General features: G+C 39.3%; 2 protein-coding genes and 1 pseudogene across 3 annotated transcripts in view; 2 read left to right on the top strand and 1 right to left on the bottom strand.

Annotated features, from left to right (window-relative positions):
- The first annotated feature begins 1239 nt into the window (after positions 1–1239).
- LOC138026569 (ERO1-like protein beta) lies at positions 1240–15412 on the top strand. 2 transcript variants are annotated; one of them, XM_068873966.1, is made up of 17 exons: positions 1240–1398; positions 2886–3002; positions 3640–3723; positions 4242–4271; positions 4417–4488; positions 4999–5063; positions 5210–5283; positions 6684–6804; positions 7283–7338; positions 8907–8999; positions 9273–9356; positions 10060–10219; positions 11279–11345; positions 11621–11707; positions 13183–13313; positions 13605–13655; positions 14926–15412. In XM_068873966.1, the coding sequence occupies exons 1-17, from the start codon at positions 1306–1308 to the stop codon at positions 14933–14935; spliced, it is 1395 nt and encodes a 464-aa protein (XP_068730067.1). In that variant the 5' UTR covers positions 1240–1305; the 3' UTR covers positions 14936–15412. The 2 variants fall into 2 exon arrangements, with proteins under 2 accessions (XP_068730067.1, XP_068730066.1); XM_068873965.1 differs by having other exon boundaries at positions 4996–5063.
- Positions 15413–17030: 1618 nt separating this feature from the next.
- LOC138026764 (tetraspanin-33 pseudogene) lies at positions 17031–20004 on the top strand (annotated as a pseudogene).
- A 1609-nt stretch (positions 20005–21613) lies between these two features.
- Positions 21614–22847, bottom strand: part of LOC138026762 (RNA transcription, translation and transport factor protein-like) — a 6814-nt gene continuing 5580 nt past the window's right edge. Inside the window, exons 7-8 of the mRNA XM_068874214.1 lie at positions 22428–22485; positions 21614–22065 (exon numbers count right to left, since the gene is read on the bottom strand). Coding sequence (XP_068730315.1) covers positions 21911–22065; positions 22428–22485 — 213 coding nt within the window. The 3' untranslated portion in view covers positions 21614–21910. The remainder of the gene's footprint in view (positions 22066–22427; positions 22486–22847) is intronic.

Raw genomic sequence — 22847 nt, 5'->3', positions numbered from 1 at the left:
TGGTGGTCCTTTCTTGCCACCTGTCATCGTTACTACTTCAAGTTATAAAAACTAATTGCTAAACACACATTTATAGTTTAGCACAAAGTGCGACGCCATTTATTCTACGTACAGCTGTAGGTCAAGTTCTTGTGATTGTTTTTACGGGAGTCGAGGGATCAAAGTTTTACATTAAATAGACTGAATTATCAGAAATCTGTGTGACTTGCACATAGGAGTTGTGTAGATCGGATGATCCAACGAAGCGTCCGTGAATTGGGCCAGAAAACGTTTTTCTTTAAGAATGTACGTATTACACCATGACCCTTTTGCCCATCTTCTATCAGTAACTACGGAGAAAAAGTCGTCTTGTTATTGAAGGTAAAACTGATATTCTGCATTCGAATTTCGATCGCTGTCAGGTTGTGACTCACCACAGCGGGTGTTTCAAGCATAATTTGGTACACTTGCAGCGAGCACTTACACATGGCTTACACTATGTTCACATTACCGAGTATAATATGTTTCCAGCCTTAATAAACGTTGAACACTAAAGAATGCAATGCCGTGTAACGATGTGATTCATTACGGTTGACCAACATAGTGATCAACATAATTATACACTCCACTGTTAGGAAAGGAAAGGAACCTTAACTGAGTGCCTTGTCGTTCTAGCGTTGGAGCACTAATTGGGGACACTGTAAACTGAAATTAACAATTAAAGCAATTCATGTCAAATGTTGGTTTTTGAGGAGAGGGGAAACCGGTCAAACCGGAGTACCCGGAGAAAACCTCTCAGTGCGGAGTGGAGAACCCGTGATAAACTCGATCCACATATGACGCCGAGTCTGGTAATCGAACCCAGGCCACATCGGTGGGAGGCGAGTGCTCTCACCACTGAGATGAAACAATGTTCACGAAGGCATTTTCTTCAAAATGGAACTAAGGTCGGCCATTGAAACCTAGCATGATCAGAGCTCAAACTAGAAAGCACATGCAGACGGCTGTTTCGGGCTCGTTGGCCCAAGTCAGCGCGCCGTAGCTAAAGCTCAGTGACACTTCACCTATCTCAAAGGTACCGCTAGTCTACCATGTAACTGTGTAAGTTGCTTATCTAACCGCGACGATCTTTCCAACTCTTTTTCAATGGTTCACTGCACAGGTAAATGTGACACACGATCACCATCACCTGTCCGTTTTCTCTGCCAATCCGAGTCGGCCACGTGCGGCGCATCCCATTGACGCATGCGCCATCTGTACCGCGAACCTCGAAAAAATATTTTACTTCTGTCGAAATGTAATTTAAGTTTTCGTCAGTCTCCCAGTATGTATGGGTATTGTCTATTGAAAGTTTGCTGTTTGCTTTTCTTTATAAGGCGTGGATGGTCAGAATCGTCGACTGAGGGATGTTTTTGCGAGGTGTGTTGAGTTGTAGCACTAAAATTGAGTTGTTTTGGTGTTGAACTCTAAGTATTCGAAGATTAATTAACTGACGAAGTTTGACGTTTACATGCAGCTGACTGCTGCTTCGTTGATTCTTGACTTCCTGTGTTCACGTAGGTTAATGTATGATATAAACTTGAATTGTTGCCTTGAAGCTGTTGAAAAGTTTTGCAGGAGTTTGAGGAAGCTTTAAAGTTACCGGTAACATGCATATAGATCGATACCTACCTTCCTAGACGTGTTTACATTATCAAACCAATAAATTGTATTACAAGTCATGGCCGTTCAGTTGAAATAGATTGTAATCTCTAAACTGGTACTAAGTTCGATTTTTTAGTATTTTCATAGATTCGTGTAACATAAATTAGAGTTCTTATATTATTTTAAGCTCACTGCTTCAGCATGAAATTAGCCGTCAAATTAGCCTGGAAGTTGGTGGGGCTTTAGCTTACGTGTACACTCTAGGAACTTGAGCCAATACTGTCCAGGCGCACGAGAATTGATTTGAATTCAACAATATTTTTAGCCTTAGACAAGCCCTTGTCCTTTTTCTGTAAGCTTTATTTTCTTTTGCATAAGTTGCAACGAATGTTTCAAAAGTAGACTGTTCGTGGACATTTTTATGCTCCCATATTTTTGAAAAGTAGGCTGTTGTTTTTGGCTCAAGAGAAAAATAGTTAGTGATAGGTATCTTTCGCTAGAGAAACATATTTTCAGTCTTTTTTTCCGATTTGAGAAGGTCGTCTCTTTTAATTCACAGCCTACAGTTGTTTAAGCAAAAAATAAAAATCTTTCTCCTTTTCCAGCTGTTTAAACACAATCACATGTCATTTGTCATTCTGTGCAGTTAGGAGGACACATGCATTCTGCAATAGTGCATTCTAAAAAGTAGAAATGGTTAGGTTCAGCAAACATGATTGTTTGTACAGTCGCATTTATTTTGTGCAATTTTGTTTTCAAAACCCCAAAAATTACCTTTTGCGTGGTGGAATAAAGGAAAGACACTAAGAAACAGGATTAATTAGTATAGTGTACTGAGTTTTCTCCTTTTGGCATCATGCTCTTCTTTTGAATCCTTTCATTATTTTCTTTGATTTAAGGAACTGCATGTTTTCAATAGAAGTCGTTGAGTCACTAGCATTGTATTAAAGATTGTTAAATGTTTATTACTGTAGTTCGTGTGAATCGTGGTTATGAGCTCATTTACCATTATTCATATGACAGGACAGAGGGCTGTAAAGCTGAAAACTTTGTGGCGGGAAGTTTTTTTTCTGATGGAAAATAACCTAATATTGAAAGTTTATTAATTTAAGGAAATAAAAACTATAATGTATCCCATTCAAACTTGGATATAATCATTGGTTTGAGCCAATTTGGCACTACGTCTCTTCGGCTATTAGTTGTCTCATATGTTACATGCACTCATAAAATCATTATAATTGTAGTTTCCTTGTAATTTATAGTTATCTGGAAAACCTGAAGAATGTTGCTGTGATGTGGAGACTGTGGATCAGATAAACAAGGAGATTTATCCAGTTGTATCTGAGCTGGTGAAGAAGAATTTCTTCAGATTCTTCCGGGTATTTGTTTCATTCTGTAACATTGAACTTTTCCTTCCTAAAAAACAACAGAAACCCTTTAAGTGGATGATATGCTACATGTACATAGAACTTATCCAAATTTCCTCAGGTGACTGTCAGCAGCTTTTACAAAGTCAAAGCTGCAAACTATAGATAATACTATTGATCAAGGTGGAGGTACATGTATTCAAAATCATCGAAAAGTGTTCATTACAATCATGTGGAACCATCAGTGGAATACAATGTACAGTGTACAAGTTTGTCAAAAATGGGAGAGAGAAGATGAAAAACAAAGAATGGGATCTACTTGCGAAAGGAAATTAGGCCATGGCTTCCCTATAGTGGCTGACTTTCTTCATTTAGCCACATGACAGGGTTCTCAATTGAACCCGTAACATGTAACATCTGTCACGGGTGTCACTTTTAAGTGTTACAGCTTTCAGATTGTCCCCATCAAGTATGTAGATCAGTTTGTCAATCAGTTGCGGTATTCCGGCTGAAAATAGCACAGCAATGGCTGTTAAAAATTCTATTGAGAACCCCGCATGACATCAAATAATTTGCCTAGTATAAAGTTAATGATTGTTTTGTGTCCTTTTTCATATTTTTGTGATAATTTAAATTTCACCTTTGCTAGGTCAATCTCAACAAGCCTTGCCCTTTTTGGCCTGATGATGGTGCATGTGCAATAAAAGACTGCTCAGTAGCTGCCTGCAAAGAAGTCAGTTCTTCAGTAATTTATGATATTAACATACATACATAATAATTACGGTAGGGTCGGGTCATTCACAACTTGTATGACCAACTGACTAATGATATATATGGAGTGACTCCAGTAACATGCAAATGCAGGGCTTTCCACAAATACACCTTTCTGGACTGCCACATTTCTTGCTCAGGAAAACAAGATAATTACATGTAGGGCAAGGTTTGGGCCACACTCAAATTCCGATGATCTCATGCTGAATCAAATATTAGAAAGTTCAGGGAAGAAACCAGGTTCACCAGACCATCCTTTTTGCACTAACCAGATAGTAGCTACATCCAAATTTGTTCGCAATTAACCCCTGGCTCAACGCCTTATTTATATTATTGTACATTGCATTTAATTTAATTACCAACTGTTATATTCCTTTAGCCGGTTAGGACCAATACATTGTTATCAATGATGTTGTTTTTATTACCCCTGTTTTAATGTTTTGCTTGTTTCTTTGTTTTTAATGTTATTGTCGTCTTAAGGAAGAACTTCCAGAAGGCATAAAATCTGGGGTAAGAGCTCATGTGTTTATCTCTCTTGAAAATGTTCTTACATGTACCTTACTGTATAAGTTCCTGTTAGACAAACCTTCCAATAAACTAAAACAATAATACTGACAATTGTTATCACTATTTAACCTCAATCTGAACTTTACAGCAGGGTCATCAGCAAGCTAACGGGAGTGTTAACCGTAAAGACAATAACCATAAAAAACGAAGTAATGATGAGGTAAAGCTGGAATTTTGTCATCTCCTTATAATTTCACAAGTAAATTTGTTTATAACTCTAAAAATTAATGATATTGAGAAATGCAGTTTTACTTAGTTTTGCACAAATGAGGGACTGTTTTCTTTGGAATAAAAGGGATAAAGTTGAAAATGTTTCTGGTCAAATGAAAATCTGTGTTGTCATAACCAAGGAGTTTATTATTGACTTCCCAGTAATTAGTTATTGTCTGGTACTCAGTATGCTTTATGTTAACAGTAATTTATTGTTCACTTCATGTATTACATAATGTATATGCCTTATTAATTTGCAGTGCAATGTGAATATCAGGCAACAGATAAATTGACTGCTTTATAAGTTACTGTACCTCTTATTTTAAGTATGTCCATCACCTTAGGAGTGCTTATTATTGAAATGGCTTCCTTGAAAAACATTAAATTTGTCTTGTGATGTGAAATGACATACCATTGCTGTATTTAATTGTGCAATGGTCTTCTCTTTATTTAACAGCAGAACACAGAGGAAACATGCGAGCCAACAGACAACCAAACTTTGGGTGAAATTGATAGTACTATCAGGTAAAGACCATGGGGAATACATGCAGTGACAGTTTCAGATAGCCACCCTACTCAATTTTTGTTTTACTACAAGATCGCAGTACCACGTAGTAGACATTGTAGTATTGTTTACTTTGGGGTAACAACAACTTAATGCTGTGTTGTAGTGATGAAGATAAACATGCATTTGAAGCATGGCAAGCTCACGACGATGCTGAAGATAATTTTTGTGAACTGGATGGTAAGTCATTCCCCACAGCAATGAAAAGTAGCTTATTTTTACTTACTTACTTACTTACTTACTTACCTCATTACTTACTTACTTACTTACCTCATTACTTACTTACTTACTTACTTACCTCATTACTTACTTACCTCATTACTTACTTGCTTACTTACACTAGTCCTCTTCGTGTTTCAAAACACATAAGGCCTCGATCAAAGTGCGCCATTGGCTTCTGTCGGGTGCTCGTCGTTCCAGGTGACCCCATGTCCAGCTGTTCTCCTTCATTTCTTTCGGCCTGCCTCTCTTTCTACGGCCATCAGGATTCCACCTGAGGGCAACTCGCGGTAGTGCTGCTGGTGGCATGCGCAGCTCTTTCATCTTCTCTGTCTTCTTCGTGCCCTACGCAGCTTCAGTGAGACAACTGCCACCAGCAGGTTGTGATCACTTGCGATATCTGCTCCTTTGTAGGCCTTTACATCTTGTAAGGAGCTTCTCCACTTTCCGTTAATCAGAATGTGGTCTATTTGGCTTTTACTGGCTCCACTGGGCGAGGTCCAAGTCATCTTGTGGATATGAGCTGGTGATACAGTGTATGGTTATTTTTTGTTAGTCTTTGTAAGTTATCATCTAGGTCTCTTTAGTGGGTTCTTGGAATAAGTGCAACCTACACTACAGATAACTGAATGATCTGCCACAACAATATTATCAATAATATGTAAAGTTTGCAGTGCAATCTCAGGCCATCAATGTTATTTAGGGATATTGTCAGCAAAAAAGTTAGATCTGCCAAGCACAGAACGGAGTACATGTAGAACCCAGCTGGTGATTCAGACATCAAGCCTAATAGAACTTGTTTGGTTGCATAAGTTCTTGCATAAGACGTTCTTGTTTTTTCTTTTAATTAACAACATTTAATTAAGTCAGATTTCAATCAACAGTTCACTTGGGTAGTATTTTAGCTGTTACTTCATCACTGCGATTATTAATTTTATGATTGCCTGAAAAATCTCTGACCACCATCTCACCCAGTAGGTCAGTTTCATATTCTGACGGTTGGGTTGGATCAAGCATGGAATGGAGAGTTATGCAGGGGAATCTTTTCACATGCAAATAGCTTCCCCTGCATTAGCCTCCATTTCATGCTGGATCCAGTGTAACCATGAGAATACAAAACTGGCCTATTAGAGGTACTAGCAAAACTACATGTAACATTGTGACTTTCTTACAATACTTTTAAATGTGCTTACTGTGAATTGCATTAATTTTGCTTTTTTTAGCATTGAGTTTTGGTTGACTCATTCAGTTTTGTGCATGTGTTGTGAAAGGCCTAGAAATAATTTCTTTAGTTGTGGTACATGTACGTATTCAAGAATCTGACGTGAAATGGCAGTGATTTCTTCTTTTACTATCTGTAGATGAATCATCATCGGGAATGGAATATGTAGATTTGTTGCGCAATCCCGAAAAATTCACAGGTTATGCTGGATTTTCTGCTCAAAGAATTTGGAACAACATTTACAAGGAGAACTGCTTCAAGTAAGCTAATACAGTAAATGCATCTCTAAAAAGCTGGTACCACATGTAGATGATTTTTATTCCCTTTTTAACATAGAAAACAATCATGCTTAAAATGTGGCATGTATTTAAAAGCATTTCTTTGCCACGAGAATGCAAAATAACTAAATTTACATTTTTCAGGTTTTGAGGGCAATATGAGACATTTCGCACCAGTCGAGTCGTAGGATTCTTTGCCCCTAAAATACAAAGTGGACAACATTTAAGAATACTGAAGACTCGTTATTGAGCTGAGTTATGCAGTTCAGTGAACTGACCTTTTCATTATCACTTCTTTAACTACACTGTACCTTAATCAAGCCAGTCAGATTAAATCATTGTCCACAAAGCCAATTCCAGGAAAATACAGTGTAATGGGAGGATCAAACCTAAACCACTATTCTATCAAATCACCTGTTACCAGAACATTGTGCAAATAAGCAAAATACTTTTTTTCCAGGCCTACGTCCCCCTATGGCAAGAGTTATGGAGTTGTAACTTCAAAAAATGTTGGAGGCAAGTTTGTAATGCTCATTTAAAGCTAAAATCAAACTTATTCTGAATGGTCCTTACTTAAGGGTCCTGGTTTTTCTGGGACATTTTCTATCCAATTGTAGGATTGACAGAATAATGGCAATGAGGTGTCCAAAATTAAGCAGCCTGCCAATCGGTGGCGTGCGTGCAGTTTCCGTACCAAAGTAACGCCTAAAGAGCATGAGTATTCTGTGTTTTCCTGGTAAACTATAGTCACATTATTTCGCGCAGTTTACTGTCCACAGCAGAATAAACACAATGCTCTTCAGTTCATTTCGAAGGAGAAGTCTCAGAAGGACTGGCCACTCAAATAAAAAAAGGTTTCTTTAGTTTACAATGAAACAGATCTAAATATTACATTTATAAATATATGTATTACATGGATGTTTGCACTTAACAAATGGCACGTTGCAGGGAGGGAGATCTGCTGTTGGGGCATTTTCTCCCCATGTCATATTAAAGATTTTTAAGCAGCTGGCATTTTTTCAGCTTGCAAAGGAACGAACATTGACTCTAAAGAACGGTCTTTAGTGCAAACGATGCACCAGCTCTTGTGACCTCCCTCCATGCCGGGTTATTGCAGTGGTAAGTGCACTTGCCTTCCATTATGTGTCCTTGTTTCTGTTCCCTCACCAAACTTTATGGGTGGGTTGAGGTTGTTGGGTCTAGTTACTGCTCCGAGAGTTTCTTCGATTTTTGATTTTGTTTGATTATCTAATCAACATCTACACCTACATGTTCCAGCACTCGGAAAAGTTCCTCTAGTCTTTGACTTGTGGCTGTTTCTGCTTAGGTGGCCTCATTACATACACCATAAGCCTTCTTGGGGACATCACACCAAGCCGGTCACTTCTAGTTTCCTTAATCGGTAGACTGAAGGAGTAATTGTTTTGTTGCTTCATTCGTTTTGTGATATTTTAAGAGGTCTCGCATGTAAGTTAAGTTTTCTTTTTAAGGGCGGTGCCTACTATTGTTATTGCGCATAAGTTCTGCGCATCTCCAGATACTTGGATTTCCTATCGGTGATGCTTACTAATGCAGGGGTATGCAGAGAAAGTAGATCTTAGTAAGTACGCTTGGTATCCAAAAAGAAAACTGGTGGTAACCATGCATTCTTTAGAGATAACTGAGCTTCAATTTGAGAAAGAATGCCATACATTGCTTTGTATTTTAGAGCTTTATACAAATATTGTTCATGAATTATCTTTGAAAAATGCGTGCTTACCCCCAATGTTCTTTTTGGATTTCAATAACACTTGGGAAGATCTACCTTTCCTGCATAATCATAAATCGGGGCAAAAATACCTTCGAATTAGTCGGCACCGCCCTTAAGCGAGATGAAAAATTGGCCAAAAGTAATGGTCGTTCTATTACAGAGGACGCTCAACCCCTCTGATCCCCGCAGATTAAAAATGTAACTGACGCTGGGGATTTCACTTTTTTAATAAATCAACATATTTTTAACCACGTCTTGCTATTCTTACCGACTCAAACATACGTGGGTGTTTTGCACAATAAGTTAGAACAATTTATCTTCACTTAATTAACAGAAATGTGCCTCGAGAAGAGAGTATTTTACCGCATGATGTCAGGCCTTCATGCCAGCATAAATATTCATCTGTCTGCGTTGTATCTGTTCAACGGTAAGTCCAAGACTTACTAACAATATTGCTAAGTTAGTATCTCAAAAAGACTGTCAGATGAAGATCTCAATTGACGAGGAGAAACGTTCTTAAATGTAATAATTGGCAGACGTAAATGGTCTTCGAGCCATTCAAAGCGTTATAATTGAATAAGATAATGTTAATCGCGATATGTTCTCAAACAGGAATCGAAACTGTGAAGTTTGTGATCCAATAACCAGGAGTTCTGTTTTATTTGCCATACTAACGGATCACAGTTGTTTCGTCTATTAGGCATTGGGTTGATGAAACCACGATGGGGCATCAACCTTGAAGAATTCAAAAGACGGTTTGACCCCATGACTACGAATGGCGAAGGTATTTCACATCCCTTTCCACTCGCGTAGTTTACACTTGATAAAATTAATATGGTTGATTATGAGGATTTTGTTCGGTGACACGGGTACACAGAATCGAATGGCAAAGAATCCGATTTGGCCAATCACTATTTGTGATGGCTTGGGTAGGAAGAGCACTCCAATGGAGAATTAACTTTATCAGGATTTTTTCCCGGATTAAAAGTGTACATTTTTTAAAAAGATAACAAATTCCTTCAATTCGGAACTTCATAATCTAGTTCTAAAATAACGTAAATTGATTTTATTTTAAAAATACATATCTGCAAAGTCTTCCTAACATTAATGAATGAGGTGTCATTCACTAGGCAAAACTTTAAAGTTGACATTGGTTCGACAATTATACGCAGCACCAGGTTCTTGTGGCTAAAAGAAAGCAGAACAATATATTTTTACCTGCGTTGATGACTTAGCTCTCACGAGTCTACTATAGCTCAGCGGTAAAGCATTCGAACTATTAATCGGAAGTTCGGAAGTTCGAAAGTTCGATTCCTGCACAGGAGCATTCGGATAATTTTTCCGATTATGCCCGAATCACATTGAATAGATCAAATAAGTCTCTTCATTTCATTCACCGGGGTAAACATCAAACATCTCCTTCATCTCACATGTGATATAGTTTTTAAAAATGCAGAGATGCAGTATTTTTCTCGTTTGTCTGACAGGACCAACATGGCTAAAGAATCTTTACTTTGCATACACCGTTGTCCTCAGAGCCATCACTAAGGCAGCGCCATTTTGGGAACAAGAACAGTTTTATACCGGAGGCTATGATGACGATACGGAAGTCCACCAACTCGTGCAAGTTCTTTTGGCAAAGTCTAAGTATGGGACTCGTCACTGAGGAGCACATAACCCAGTAGTGCCGATCTCTCTGTCTCTGTCTCCGTCTCATTTGGCCGTCGCCCATCAGTTTACTGTATTAATCTAAATTTAGAAAACGGGTCTCGCCAAATTATGGCCAATCAGATTGGGCTTGATGATGACAACTCCTGTCATTGGTCTGCAATCAAGTAACCGCACAAATCCATGGAATCATGGATCGTGCAAGGAAAAAGAACACCGCTACTTTTACACGTATTTCCCGCAATAATCTAGCAGTGGCCGTGCAAAATTTTGGCAATAGAGAGATTAAGCATCGCGTTTACGTGAAACGGCAAACGCGAAGCGGTGTCCTGCTGTTTGTCATAAAAGCGTGAAAATTATGTGATATTCTAACTCGTCTCGCTCTTTTGAAAAGTCACTTTGATACCTGCTGCTGGCACGCAGGAAATGAGCTCGTATCAAACGAGTTTGTTCTATTTTCTGCAAAGCGTAAATTTTAGTCCGACGTTTTCCGTTTGTGGTGAACGTGATGCTTAATCTCTCTAATAGCGAAAAATGATAGGCCGCATTCCATCTCAGATCGACACTTCTGCGTTATGGACTTCTGCACTGAACACGTCTATTATGAGAATTTCTTGGCTACTATTCGTGGTATTGTTGGCGCGGGAGGAAAATGCCGCGCGGAGAATGGGGAGGGGTGCAATGTCTTTCACAGCGCCCTACCCCATTCTCCGCGCCAGCAATATCTACAGCTACGCAGGCTATTTCCTGTGGTTTGAAGTCTTTTTCTTGTAGCGGAGGGTTACCTGAAAAATTTTCCTTGGGGCTGATATATTTGATAAGGTATTTTCACGTTGCAGATTTACAGACAGTGTGAAAGGAATGTGCTATTCTTAAAAATGGACGTGCAGAGACTGGAGATGAGCATTGCTTTGTGTTCGTCTCGTTGACTTTGCTGTAACACCAAATATTGTCAAATTAGTTCTAAATAGGTTGCCTTCTCCAATTACCTCTTAACATAACAGATGTATTATTCAGTGCTTCATCCTTTTCATCCAGGACGTGTCCAAGCACTTTTGACGAAAAACTGATGTTTAAAGACCCAGCAAGTGCAAAGAGACTCAAAGTAAGTAAAAAGTTGCGTGCAGCCACACTTGGTATAATTCAAGACTTCTTAACTAAGTTGACTAAAACCGATTAGCAAAAAAAAGTTTTTTATAGCCAACTGTGAAGTGCCATTCCATCAAATTTATTGTTTGCCAGTCTCATTTTATTTGACCCTGTGGATTACAGGGAAATCAAAATGCACAATTACGTGTCTAAACGTTAGTTGCGAGATTATTTTGTTTTCGCAAAATACAATAATCTCCGTGAAACTAATTCTTTTGTTTGGCTTTTCAGGAAGAATTCAAACTTCACTTTCGCAACGTTTCTCGTATTATGGACTGTGTGGGTTGTGACAAGTGTCGATTGTGGGGAAAGGTTCAGGTACATCTTAAATGACCATCTTTTTACAGACAATAGAGGTCTTTTGATTGGGAAAGAATAAAACTGCGAGTTTCGCTTCTGAGCACGCGCAGAAGGAACTAACAGTACAATGCGCGCGCTCATAGTAGGAAACTCAAAGTCGCATTCATTTTCGTGTAACTGAAAAAGTTCTAAAAGTTCATGAAGAAAATGCGCGGTCAGTGTTTAAAATAAACCAGACGTTTCGAGGGTGTTTCCTCTTCTTCAGTGGTTTCAAAAGTAACACAAGTTCTTCGTGAACTTTTAGAACTTTTTAAGAGTTATTGCGCTTCGCAGTTTTCTCCTATTCTCTTGACAAGTTAACATTTTCGTGCGTTACTTTAGTAACGGTAATAGGACTGAGTGGAGTCCAATTCGGTCTGTAATCAATCATACGAGTGATAACAAAATCGGTCGACCTCGCAGCGGGAGTCCGATTTGTTTATGACGAGTATGATAAGAGCCCGAATTTGACGAGACGAAGTCCTCTTACCAATTAATCATAAAAAATACAATTTCCGAGGAAAGAAGAAGAACCAAGCTATTGCATTTAAAAGACCTACAGAGGAGGCGTAAATTGTTTAATGTCGCTCTGAAAGAAAGAAATCCCCAATTTAGGAGTCTGTGATGGTGATTGAAACTCGAGCGAGTGGAGTCAAAATTTGGATTACGTAGCAGTTCGACGCTGGGCGGGTAAATCTCGTGCAACCATTAAATATCACGAGTGGTAAATATCACGTACAAATCAACAGGCTACAAATCAGCCGTGAAATTGTCCTGTGGACGCAATTCTCATAACAGAGGTTGATTTCAGCTTTTTTTTCTGTATTTCTCCATTATGTTTCAATTTCTCATTTTTTACAAGACTCTGCGCGTAGGAGTTCTTGACGGTTCTTTTTCCCCTCCTCCATGATGTTTTTTTTCTTTCAATCGTTTGTTAAGTTCCCTGGTACAAGATATATTTGTATTTATGGCCAGTTTTAAACGTCGCATTTTACACGTGCCGAATCTAATGCAAATGAGCGAAAACAATGAGTTTTTTTTTCATTTGCATTAGATTCGGCACATTTAAAATGCTACGTTTAAAACGGGCCTATTTTATTGGAACTACCAGAAAAAGCTGTAATTTTCACATGCAGATACTGTGTTTGAAGTTTGGCTGAAATACCACTGCTCTCAGCCAATCAAATTGCCGCAGTTTCTGGGTCAGTAGTGATTCATACCGGGATTTCGACCCGTGCATCTCTTTGGGACGCGGTTGCTCCTTTGCTGCTTTCAGATACCGACCTTCTTCTCGGTAGGCAGTGAGGGAGGGAAATGTCGGCCCCTAAAGTAAACCGTATGAGACAGTTCATTTTCTTACACACAGCTCAGTTCCGCGTAGTGAGATCGCTGGCCACAAATCCCTTGGAACCATATGACGAATTATCATTCGCGTCTCCTCATTTCTTCAACAGGTTCAAGGTTTGGGAACTGCGCTTAAAATTCTCTTTTCTGGTGGCGAATTTGACGAAGGGAAATTTGAGAAAAGCAGCCAGTTTCAGCTCAGTAGGATAGAGATTGTTAGTCTGTTTAACGCCTTCGGAAGGTAAGAAGATCTCAAGAATCAGGCCTCGCATTTGTTTGAGTTTAGCACGTGGGTCTGGAGCGTAGAAGTATTTTCTCGCGAGGGAATTAATTGCGATCCTATTTCTTCGTTCTCTTGCCCTCTATGTCCTTGAAATTGAACTTCATGGGGGTGGAGGGACTTCAGTGATGACATCAAGTGTGAAAGTGCTGAAAGTTTACGTGGAAAGGAATGTTGCCCTAAGCAGCGTGTGGAAATTTTCCTCTTCATTGTTAAAAATCCTGTGTTATTTTGTTTCCTGTTCCGTTACAGATTATCAAGCAGCGTGAATTATTTACAGCAATTTAGATCAATGGAGCACGGGTAAGGGTTTTGAAGTATTTTACTGTGGTGACCGTCACGGCAACAGTATATCCGTTGGCTCGTTGGTTTTCCACAAAAAAAAATGATATTCTTGGATTTCACATGACGTCACGGCCGCCATGTTGGTGTCCCCAAACAATGAAATGGCGGCCATGTTGGTGTCCCGATCCAATCATCCGGGAATTGAAAGCGAACGTCTTCTTTTGTTTTCGTTAAAAAACATGGCTGTTGATCACGTGAGTGAAACCCAAGAATAGGGTCAGTTTAAACTGACATAGTGTTAGAACCTTGGCGTTCAGCCTTACTGTTAGTTCAAATAGTGTCAGCCAGAGAAAAAAAATGACAGGGGCCTCAGGCAACGATTACGTCGACGAGAACGAGAGCGCAAAAAGGAAATTATTCTAATGGACAAAAACAATTTCTCTGCACGCTTCCCAAGTGCTTTTTATATTTTAGTGCGTTACTTTGCCTTCGTTCTCAAAGCATGGACATCAAATGACCAAGAATTGAGTTTATCTGGGCGACGTTGGTGTAAAACATATTTTTTCACTTTTGTCTCTTACTGTCAACGACGTTTACGGCAATTTAAGTTATTTTTATTTTTTATTTTATTAACTTTGCCAGTCAAGCTGGCAGAGCGCCACAACAGTTTGCGCCAATTACTGTGGCCCCTTTTTTTACCCTCCCAACCATGATACACAGCAGAAGACAGACCACAACACCGGGAACTACGTACCCTACAAGAATCAGAAAATCATCACGATAAGAAGTCATTTTTTCAAATTTCCGTCGACCACGTCGTCGTGATGCAACGTTCCTATCTTTTTCACAGCCGAGCTTGCGTAGCTGTGGTTCTGTTGTTGCTACGCAACCGCTCAAAATCTCAACAGAACCGGCAGCTACGCAAGCTATGAGCATGCGCAAAGTCAGAGCTTGTTGCATGCTTCTTAAATGACTTATTTGATAGGCAACAGGGTTTTTTTAATTTCAAAAGCATTTCAACAATGTAGAAAGCCGGGGGGTAAAAATTCAGGTTCCCCAACAAGGTTTGAAGAGTCCCTTTGTGAGTTGGCCTTTGACTCGGATGGAAAATTTTGACACAAAATTAAATTTGAAAACGATCTAATCGGGGTGCTTAATTAGACGTTTTCCTCCAGTCGTGATGTATATCAAACGTAAAATTTTAATCTTCATTATTTTTGGCACGATGACCTTTGTTTGTTTTATCCTCTAAGAACAAGTCAATCCGTTTCATTTGTTTTTGTTGCAGGCATAGATAACAGTAAGCTGACGCGGTTGACTGGTATTTTCTCTTACCTCTGTGCGCCGGAAGAAAAATAGAACGCTTTGGTTATAAAAACCCAGTGCAGAAAAGTGTTTTCGTAGTTCAGCACCGAATGAAAATCGCACGGCCATTGCACTTGTGCGACAATGGTTAGCTTTGATTTTCGATTAATGGTAACCTTGTAACTATTTGTTTTACTGGTTTTGTTAAAATGTTAAGAGAGCTAATCACATTTTTAAAGTATCCAATCGGATGGCTAAAAGATAGTAATGTGCATGATGTTTCTATTAGGAGCATTGCTGTGGTTTTAAATAGATGTGTAAATAGTTATGTTTCTCACAATTATGTCAATTTGACTCTGGTAGTCAGTTTTAAGATATAACTTCGTACAATAAAAATTTTCCTCACAGTGGAATTCTGAGTTTTTAAAGCAATTTGTGAGTGAATAAAGCACTGTGTTGAATACTGGAAACTTGGATAAACTTGATATTTGTCGCATACAGAGTTAAAATTTAAGCAATTATAGCTTTAAGGCCTGGGTGGACGGGGGTCCTTGTTCTTTTAAAAAAGGCTTGTTTTCCCGTGCTCCAAGCTTGTTCTCAGCTTTTTGATCCCTAAATGGTTTTTGTACCCCTGTTCCCCAGTTCAAATTATCCATATTCCTTTATTCCCCAAAACCCCTGTGAGGGCGTCAGCTTTCATTTATCCTTGACGCACAGCTAACTCCCAGACCCTCAGAGGACTGCCTTCCCCAGACGCATGCAGTTTTTAACAACTGTGCTCCGTTGTTTCCGTTAAATGGCGGCCAAAATGCATTCGTTTGGAAATTTGCTAATTAGGCGCACTAGCCTCGCTCTCAAGGTACATTTCTTTTGTATTTTATCCATGAAAACGAGGCTAGTGAGTCTAATTAGCACATGAACAAAAGAATGTTTTTTGGCCGCTATTTATTAATTATTTTTCTTTTATATTCAATTTTTTTATGGGCTGCCATTTATGCATTCGGTCTATATAGTTGTTTTGTGTCTAGTGTTTTCTGAGAGAGTCACGAAAGCCGTTTTTCTAGGTAGTAGCCTTCTTGGGGTAACAAGAAACAGCTAGCTTTTAATCGCTCATATAGCGTATGCACTCGACGAAACAGCAACGATATTGAGAGGAGCCGCGCAGCTTTGATACAGTGTCAAACATCAATTCCCTTAAAATTGAACTCCACTCTTGAAGCCTTGTTTTCACTAGCGATGCAAGCACAAGCATAAGTCGCTTATGCGATCGACACGGTGCCCGCCATTTTGTTCAAATGCTCAGACGAGGGGAATCTGGAACGAGTGCTTTGATTGGCCAGACGTAGCAAAAAAAACGACCTCATTCATAATGGAGACCAAATAAAATATTCCTTTGTTTTAATGCTGATAAGCCTTTCTGGCCTCGCTGCGACAAGCAAATTTCAAACGATTATTGGTTTCAAAATGAAGGCAGTAGATCTAATGTACATAAATACAAAAGAATGTAAAAGTGGTCTATGCTGCGTTTCGTTTTCATACAACTCAAGCATAAAGCGCAAGCACGAGGAATTGGCGCCTATGGTCCCGTACCGGAACGGATAAAAGTTCACTGTTCCTTTACAAAAATGATTGGAACCGTTCCTCCTTTTATTGGACCCGTGCCATTTTTCCTCTGTTGTGTAAACGCGCCTTTAGTTTCATATTTTGATGCGCCACGGGGATGTCACGCTGTTTTAACGACTCATGCGAAATCCAAAGAACAGCAGTCAGACCAAAATTGGAGTGCAGAACTATGACAATACAAAAAAGTACAGAAACGTTTCGCACACTTAATTAGCATAATAGGGTGTATTGGACTCATAGTAACTCATAACAAAAGCGAATTTAATTTTCTGAAATGATGTTGCATTCTAGACAATAAAAGTTCACATTTAGCGTATTGTTATCGGGACCCGTGATAAGTTTCATGACCTATTACCGACGTCATTAACTCAAAATTTGCAATCAATTGTTTCAAATGTTTATATTTGACAGTTGCTACGGTAATTCCGAAGCGATATCACTCGATAATTTTCACTCGATACACGTAAACTACGTTTTGAATATTTGTGCACCAAAACAAAATTCGTCTATGTGAAAAAGGATTAGTATAAAGCTGCCCAGATTAACTGAAGTGTTTTTATGGTGTCAATCGCACACCCTGCCACTTACAAGAACCCAAAAATCTAGGTGAGCGTTCTTTGTCGTTGTGCCTTGCAATTATTTTAATATTCAAAATACATACAAAGCACCGAACTTTTAAAGGACCGTCTTTTCAAACATTGTCAATTACATTTTGTCTGCTCAGTGTTTTTTTTTTTTTGAGAAAGCAAAAAATCCGCGAAATATTTACGTTGTTGAGACAGCTTTATATATCGTCAGACGCGAACTGATGCATTGTTCGAGACCTCTTCGCTTGGTCACGCGTATTGCACTAAAATTAAATCGCTAATTCTCTTCAACAGCTCAGAGTCCAACCAAGTTCTTCTCGTCTAAACCTGACAAGGCGATCGTCACGTCAATATGACAAACAAACGTATTAATCCCCAAGGAAGCAGCGGTGAAGTTGACAAGGGTCCTTCAAAGATTATCAAGTACATCATATTCTTCGTAAACGTACTCTTTTGGTTCTTAAGTGTTATCGTCCTTGGCATCGGTGTTTATGTAATGGTGGAAAAACGAGACGTATACAGCAGGTTAAGTGACTTGTACTACGATCCCGCGGTAATATTTGTTGCTTTCGGTGGATTTATGTTTATCGTTACTTTCACCGGTTGCCTCGGCGCATTGCGCGAAAATACTTGTCTTCTGTGTTTTTATGCTGGAATTATCGCAGTTCTTCTGATCCTTGAAACTGTCTGTGGAATCATCGGTTTTGTCAACAGCACAAAAGTGGAGGAAACTGTCGACGAAAAGCTCCAAAATGCCATTGTGCTTTATCGAGACCCAACGAAGCAAGACCTTCATTTCGTTATTGATACAGCTCAGTCGGAGTTAGGATGTTGTGGATCCAGGGATTACACCGATTGGGAAGCAAATATCTACTTTAACTGCAGCGCACCTTCTGTATCGTCATGTGGAGTTCCTTTCTCTTGTTGCAAGACAGAGGAGATTCGCGAGAATCGCCAATGTGGCTACGGAGTGGACAAATTAAGTGTCGCCGAGAGAGAGCAAAGGATTTCTACACAGGGATGTCTCACAAAATCTGTTGCTTTCTTCAAGGACAACCTGGCACTGATAGGCGGGCTGTCATTCGCAATAATTGTATTGCAACTGCTATCTGTATGCATGGCAATATTGTTCAGATCACAAATCCTCCTGATCAAACAGGGTTATAGCCGCCAGTAGTTCTTTTGAATCAAAATCTTTTCCTGCCAACAGGAATCCAGACTTTCCTAAACAAGCCTTCGTGGGCTCCATATATTTTAAAACGTGTTAGGATTTGTGCTTTACTTTTCAGATGCTAATTTGTTAACAAAACACAGCATCCTTAGTTAAAGAAACTGCCCCAATCACATTCTTGAATTTGTATAAATAATTTTTATGCTTTAAAGAGATCCTTTCTTTGTTTTGATGCGTTCGAGGACATAAAGTGCGTTTCAGACACAAACAAGCAGTTTTGAAGTGTTCCACACAAAAAGGTCCACTTCTTTTCATATCATTTTTAAACAAAAGTGGCGATGGTTATGTGCTTCGTTCCTCAAAAGCTTTCGAGTAACGAGTTTGAGGTTGACCAAAGCGGCTCTACATTCTGATACACTAGGGCGAACATCAGGACCATCGGCTGCAGTAGCAGCATCATCGTCATCATCATCATTCTCGTCATCATCGTCATCTTCATCATCTTCGTCATCATCATCATCATCTTCGTCATCTTCATCATCATCCTCCTCATCCTCGTCATCATCATCTTCATCATGGTCATCTTCATCCTCGTCATCATCATCAGGGTGTTTATGCTAACGTTATCACTGTTTGTGTTGATCCAACGTAATGCATAGATCCTTACACGGCATTGCAGTCGTTAGTGTTAAATGTTTACCATCGTCATCGTCATCGTCATTCGGAAGTAATTAACAATTATTCCATAAGCGCGCGTTGGATATGAGATGGTAAATAGCCAACGAGGCGCGTAGCGCCGAGTTGGCTATAACCAGTCTCATATCCAACAAGCGCGAATGGAATAATTGTTTTATTAAATTCAAGTTTAGAAAGTAAGAAATACGAGCGAAAAAAGCGAGCTAATCCGAGCGAAATCGAAAAAAACTTGATATTAAAGACCTGATGCGATGTTGTGTAAAGACCTTGTGGTCAGATAGACGCAGGCCCATCACAAAAACATTTCTTACCTTTTCGCGTACTTCTAAACGTCGGGTTTGATCCAAACTTTCCACAAAAACGTATTTTTTTTTCTTTATTCAGAAAGAAACTTCGCTTTCCGGCGAAAAAGTTTTTTAAGCTTAGCAACGCTTAGCGCAATCATTTACCATGTAAGGTCAAACTAAGGTATGAGCTGATAACAGAGACTGAGTGAATCAGAGCATAAGAAATGCATTAACCGAGGTTGAAAATGTAATAATTGGTACTATAAAACGTTTATACCACAAATTCTTTATCATGGAAGATACACGATCTTCATACTTTTGAACTGCGGATATGAAAGGATTGTATGAACGAATGATCGTCGCTGGAAGTGGAACAACTAAAGCACCGTTGAGAGGAAGCGTTTTAGGGAATATGCCTCGAAAGATGACACCAAACATGCCAAAAAGTAGAATGAAACATTGCAATTACCACTTAAAACTGTTGAACAACGTAAAAGAAATAGCGCAAAAGGAAAGAGTAGCATGGATGGACAAATGGACAAGATTGAAACGGATTGCTTTTGGGTAATCTTGAAAAAAAGACGGCCCAACGGCCCAAGTTTATGGCAAATCGCCTGGATAAAGGCCGTTTTTGCTCAGAATCATCTTGTTTCTGATGTAACGATAATTTTATGAGTAAATGAATTCCATATTACCATTTTCCAGTTTTAAACTCGTGATTAACTTTAGAAAGATTTCCGCGAAACACTTTAAAATAACGTGACATTTAGCCAAGCCTGATTCCAGGGATTCGGGATTCGATTACGAAGTAGACTACTCCACCCGCCATTGAGCCATTGAACCAACTGGAAGCTGGTCAATTCTCGGTTTTCAAATGACGTCACAACCGCCATGTTGGTGCCCCTAAACAAAGAAAAGGCGGCCATGTTGGTGCTCCGACCAAATCCTCCGGGAATTTAACTCTATTATTATGCAAACGCTTCCCTTTGTTTTCGTTGAAAAACAGGGCTGTTGATCACGTGCGTGAAAACCAGCAATTGTGAGCTCACATTACATCCCGCCAGAGGTGATTTTAATTTAATTAAAGTCTGCGTACGAGCCAAGGAGGCCCATCAGGCCGGCGCTTATCTCCGGTTTCCGTAGCATGAAGCGACTAGGAGTATTTCTACTCCCCCCTGGATGGGATGCTAGTCCATCGCAGGGTTACCCCCAGCATTAAATTCGCCGGTACCCATTTATACACCTGGGTGGAGAGAGGCACCGTGAGAGTAAAGTGTTTTGCCCAAGAACAGCCAGAGGTGATAGTTTGGAGTTTAAGAAACCACGACGACTGCGGTAACGACAACACCAAAAATCAGTAATATTACTGGCTAAAAGAACCAAAATGATCGTTGCACGTGCGGCACGCGTTTTTTCAACATTTCTCTGCCGTACTCGTCAAAACTACTACGTGAAACGACCAAATTTAAAGTGCTACTGTGATCAAAAAAATCACTTCCCTTTTTCCTTTCAGATATAGCTTAACACTTGACTGGCAAAAAGACTGTTTTCTTTAAGCGTGAGTTTTAGATTTCACGGTCCGCCATTACTCACCTTCCAAACTGACCGATTGGACCTCAGAGGGTTAGATCTAGGGAAAAGTGACGTCATTGACTCACTGGCTTAAAATTTCACAGTGCAAACGCAGTTTATTATATGTGCAAAACACAAGTTTAAAAGTCTGAAAGCCCGAAACTCCCGTGCTGCATATTAATTCAGCCGCGTACACATGCATTGCCTTTCTTAAACCATTGAGTCTTTGACGTCATCTTCTCCTCGATCCAGCTCTCTCAAGATTTTAAAGTTAGTATTAATAGCGGACCAATAAATTCGAAATAAATGGGAAAATTCCACTTAAAATAAACAGGTATCTTTTCTTTCCTCACTGTTTAGTTAACATAGTTTTGAGATCCGGAAAATAAAAAAACGATTTTTTGGTCATAGAAGCACTAAGGTTTTGACGACAACGTGGACAAACTACAGTGAATCTTTCAGTCTCATTCTTTACTTCAAATCCGTCCGTACCAATTCAGTTAGAGGACACTTCGCCCATATTGAATAATATAAACAAGATGGAATAATCATGAAATACTTAGAATAGCTCATACCTATATTTTGAAGTAACGTTTTCGTGACCGTAGCCGTCCTGGTTTCTTAAACTCCCGAGTATCACAGACGATACAGATGAAATTCACATTTTCTATCAGCTCCCGGTATGTAACTCTCACAAAACTACGAAGTTTAACTAGCAGACCCGGAGAAACGCAATACAGCGAGTTGCCTTTATTCACGTGTTTGTGAAAGCAAGTATTTGCTTAATTTGACAGTACACAAATGGCGTACATAGGAAATCTCAGAATAACAAACCGGTATTAAATGCTGAGCATTAACGCGTTTGTTTTCTATCAAGATTTGTTTCTTTTATAATGAAGACAATTGATCTCATGTGTTGCCTGTAAAAAACGGCCATTTTAGTGACTGCGGCCATTCAACTCTTGGAGACAAGACCTGATGTCTCCCTGACTAAGGGTATTACACCTCTAGTCTTGTCTTAAAGACGAATTGTCACACGCCAACCCGTCCAAGTGACTGGTCAGTCTTTGGATTTGCAGTTATTGCTTGTACAGCCACTATAGCTTCGTTTATCCTGGTCTGGAGTTCCCTTAGCTCTGTCAAGTGTAATAAGCGGATTATTTTAGCTGCTTCGTTTATTGCCGAGTCTGCAATAAAAACAAAAGAGACAAGCCGGTTTTAAATCCGTAGACTGTTGCATCGGTTTTTCGATACACTGTCTAGTAATTTGCTCGCACATTTATTCCCTCTCTCGGCGCTGGTTGCCTGTGAAGGTTATCGTTATCTGATTGGTTCACTTGACTGTCCAAGTGCGTTGTAATTACCTGAACAACTTCCCTTGGTTGTTGTCTTAAAGTAAAGGTTAAGCACTTTTTCATCCTTCATCAATGCATTCCTTTTTCAGTCTTTTATAACCTGAGTATCAGGCCTTTCTTAGCAAAGAAAAAACAAGAAAAAGAAAAGAAAAGCCTGATACTCAGGTTAAGTCTTTTAACGCTTAAAAACATACCTCCAGAATCGAATCCCAACTTGACCTGGTTAAGAGGGATGATATCTACCTTTTTACCCTGAAAACGATAAGTCAACCGAGCATAAAAAAAACGAAGCAATAAAACAGTCGTTTTCACCCTCCAATGATATATGAAACCAAGAGTGAATTAGGTGGGTGTTCTTCTATCAATTTACGGTCTTGCCCCTGCCAGTAACATATGGAGTTATTTTTAGATACACTTTACACACGAAAACAAACAAAGGGCCTCCACTTTAACCAATCAGGAGAAGCCATGTCACGCGTTACTCCTTCTGCCATGTTTTTTCAGGGACGTGACACATAAAATTATTTCCGTGGGAATGGGTATTCTAAAAATAGACTCATTTGTGACTTTGCTGGGGAGCCCACCAATGCCATAACAACACTCTAATTTAATTC

Source organism: Montipora capricornis, chromosome 12 (genome assembly GCF_036669925.1).
Source record: "Montipora capricornis isolate CH-2021 chromosome 12, ASM3666992v2, whole genome shotgun sequence".
NCBI classification, from domain to species: domain Eukaryota; kingdom Metazoa; phylum Cnidaria; class Anthozoa; order Scleractinia; family Acroporidae; genus Montipora; species Montipora capricornis.
The sequence above is the reverse complement of the archived record's forward strand: the minus strand, read 5'-3'. Positions and strand labels throughout refer to the sequence as shown.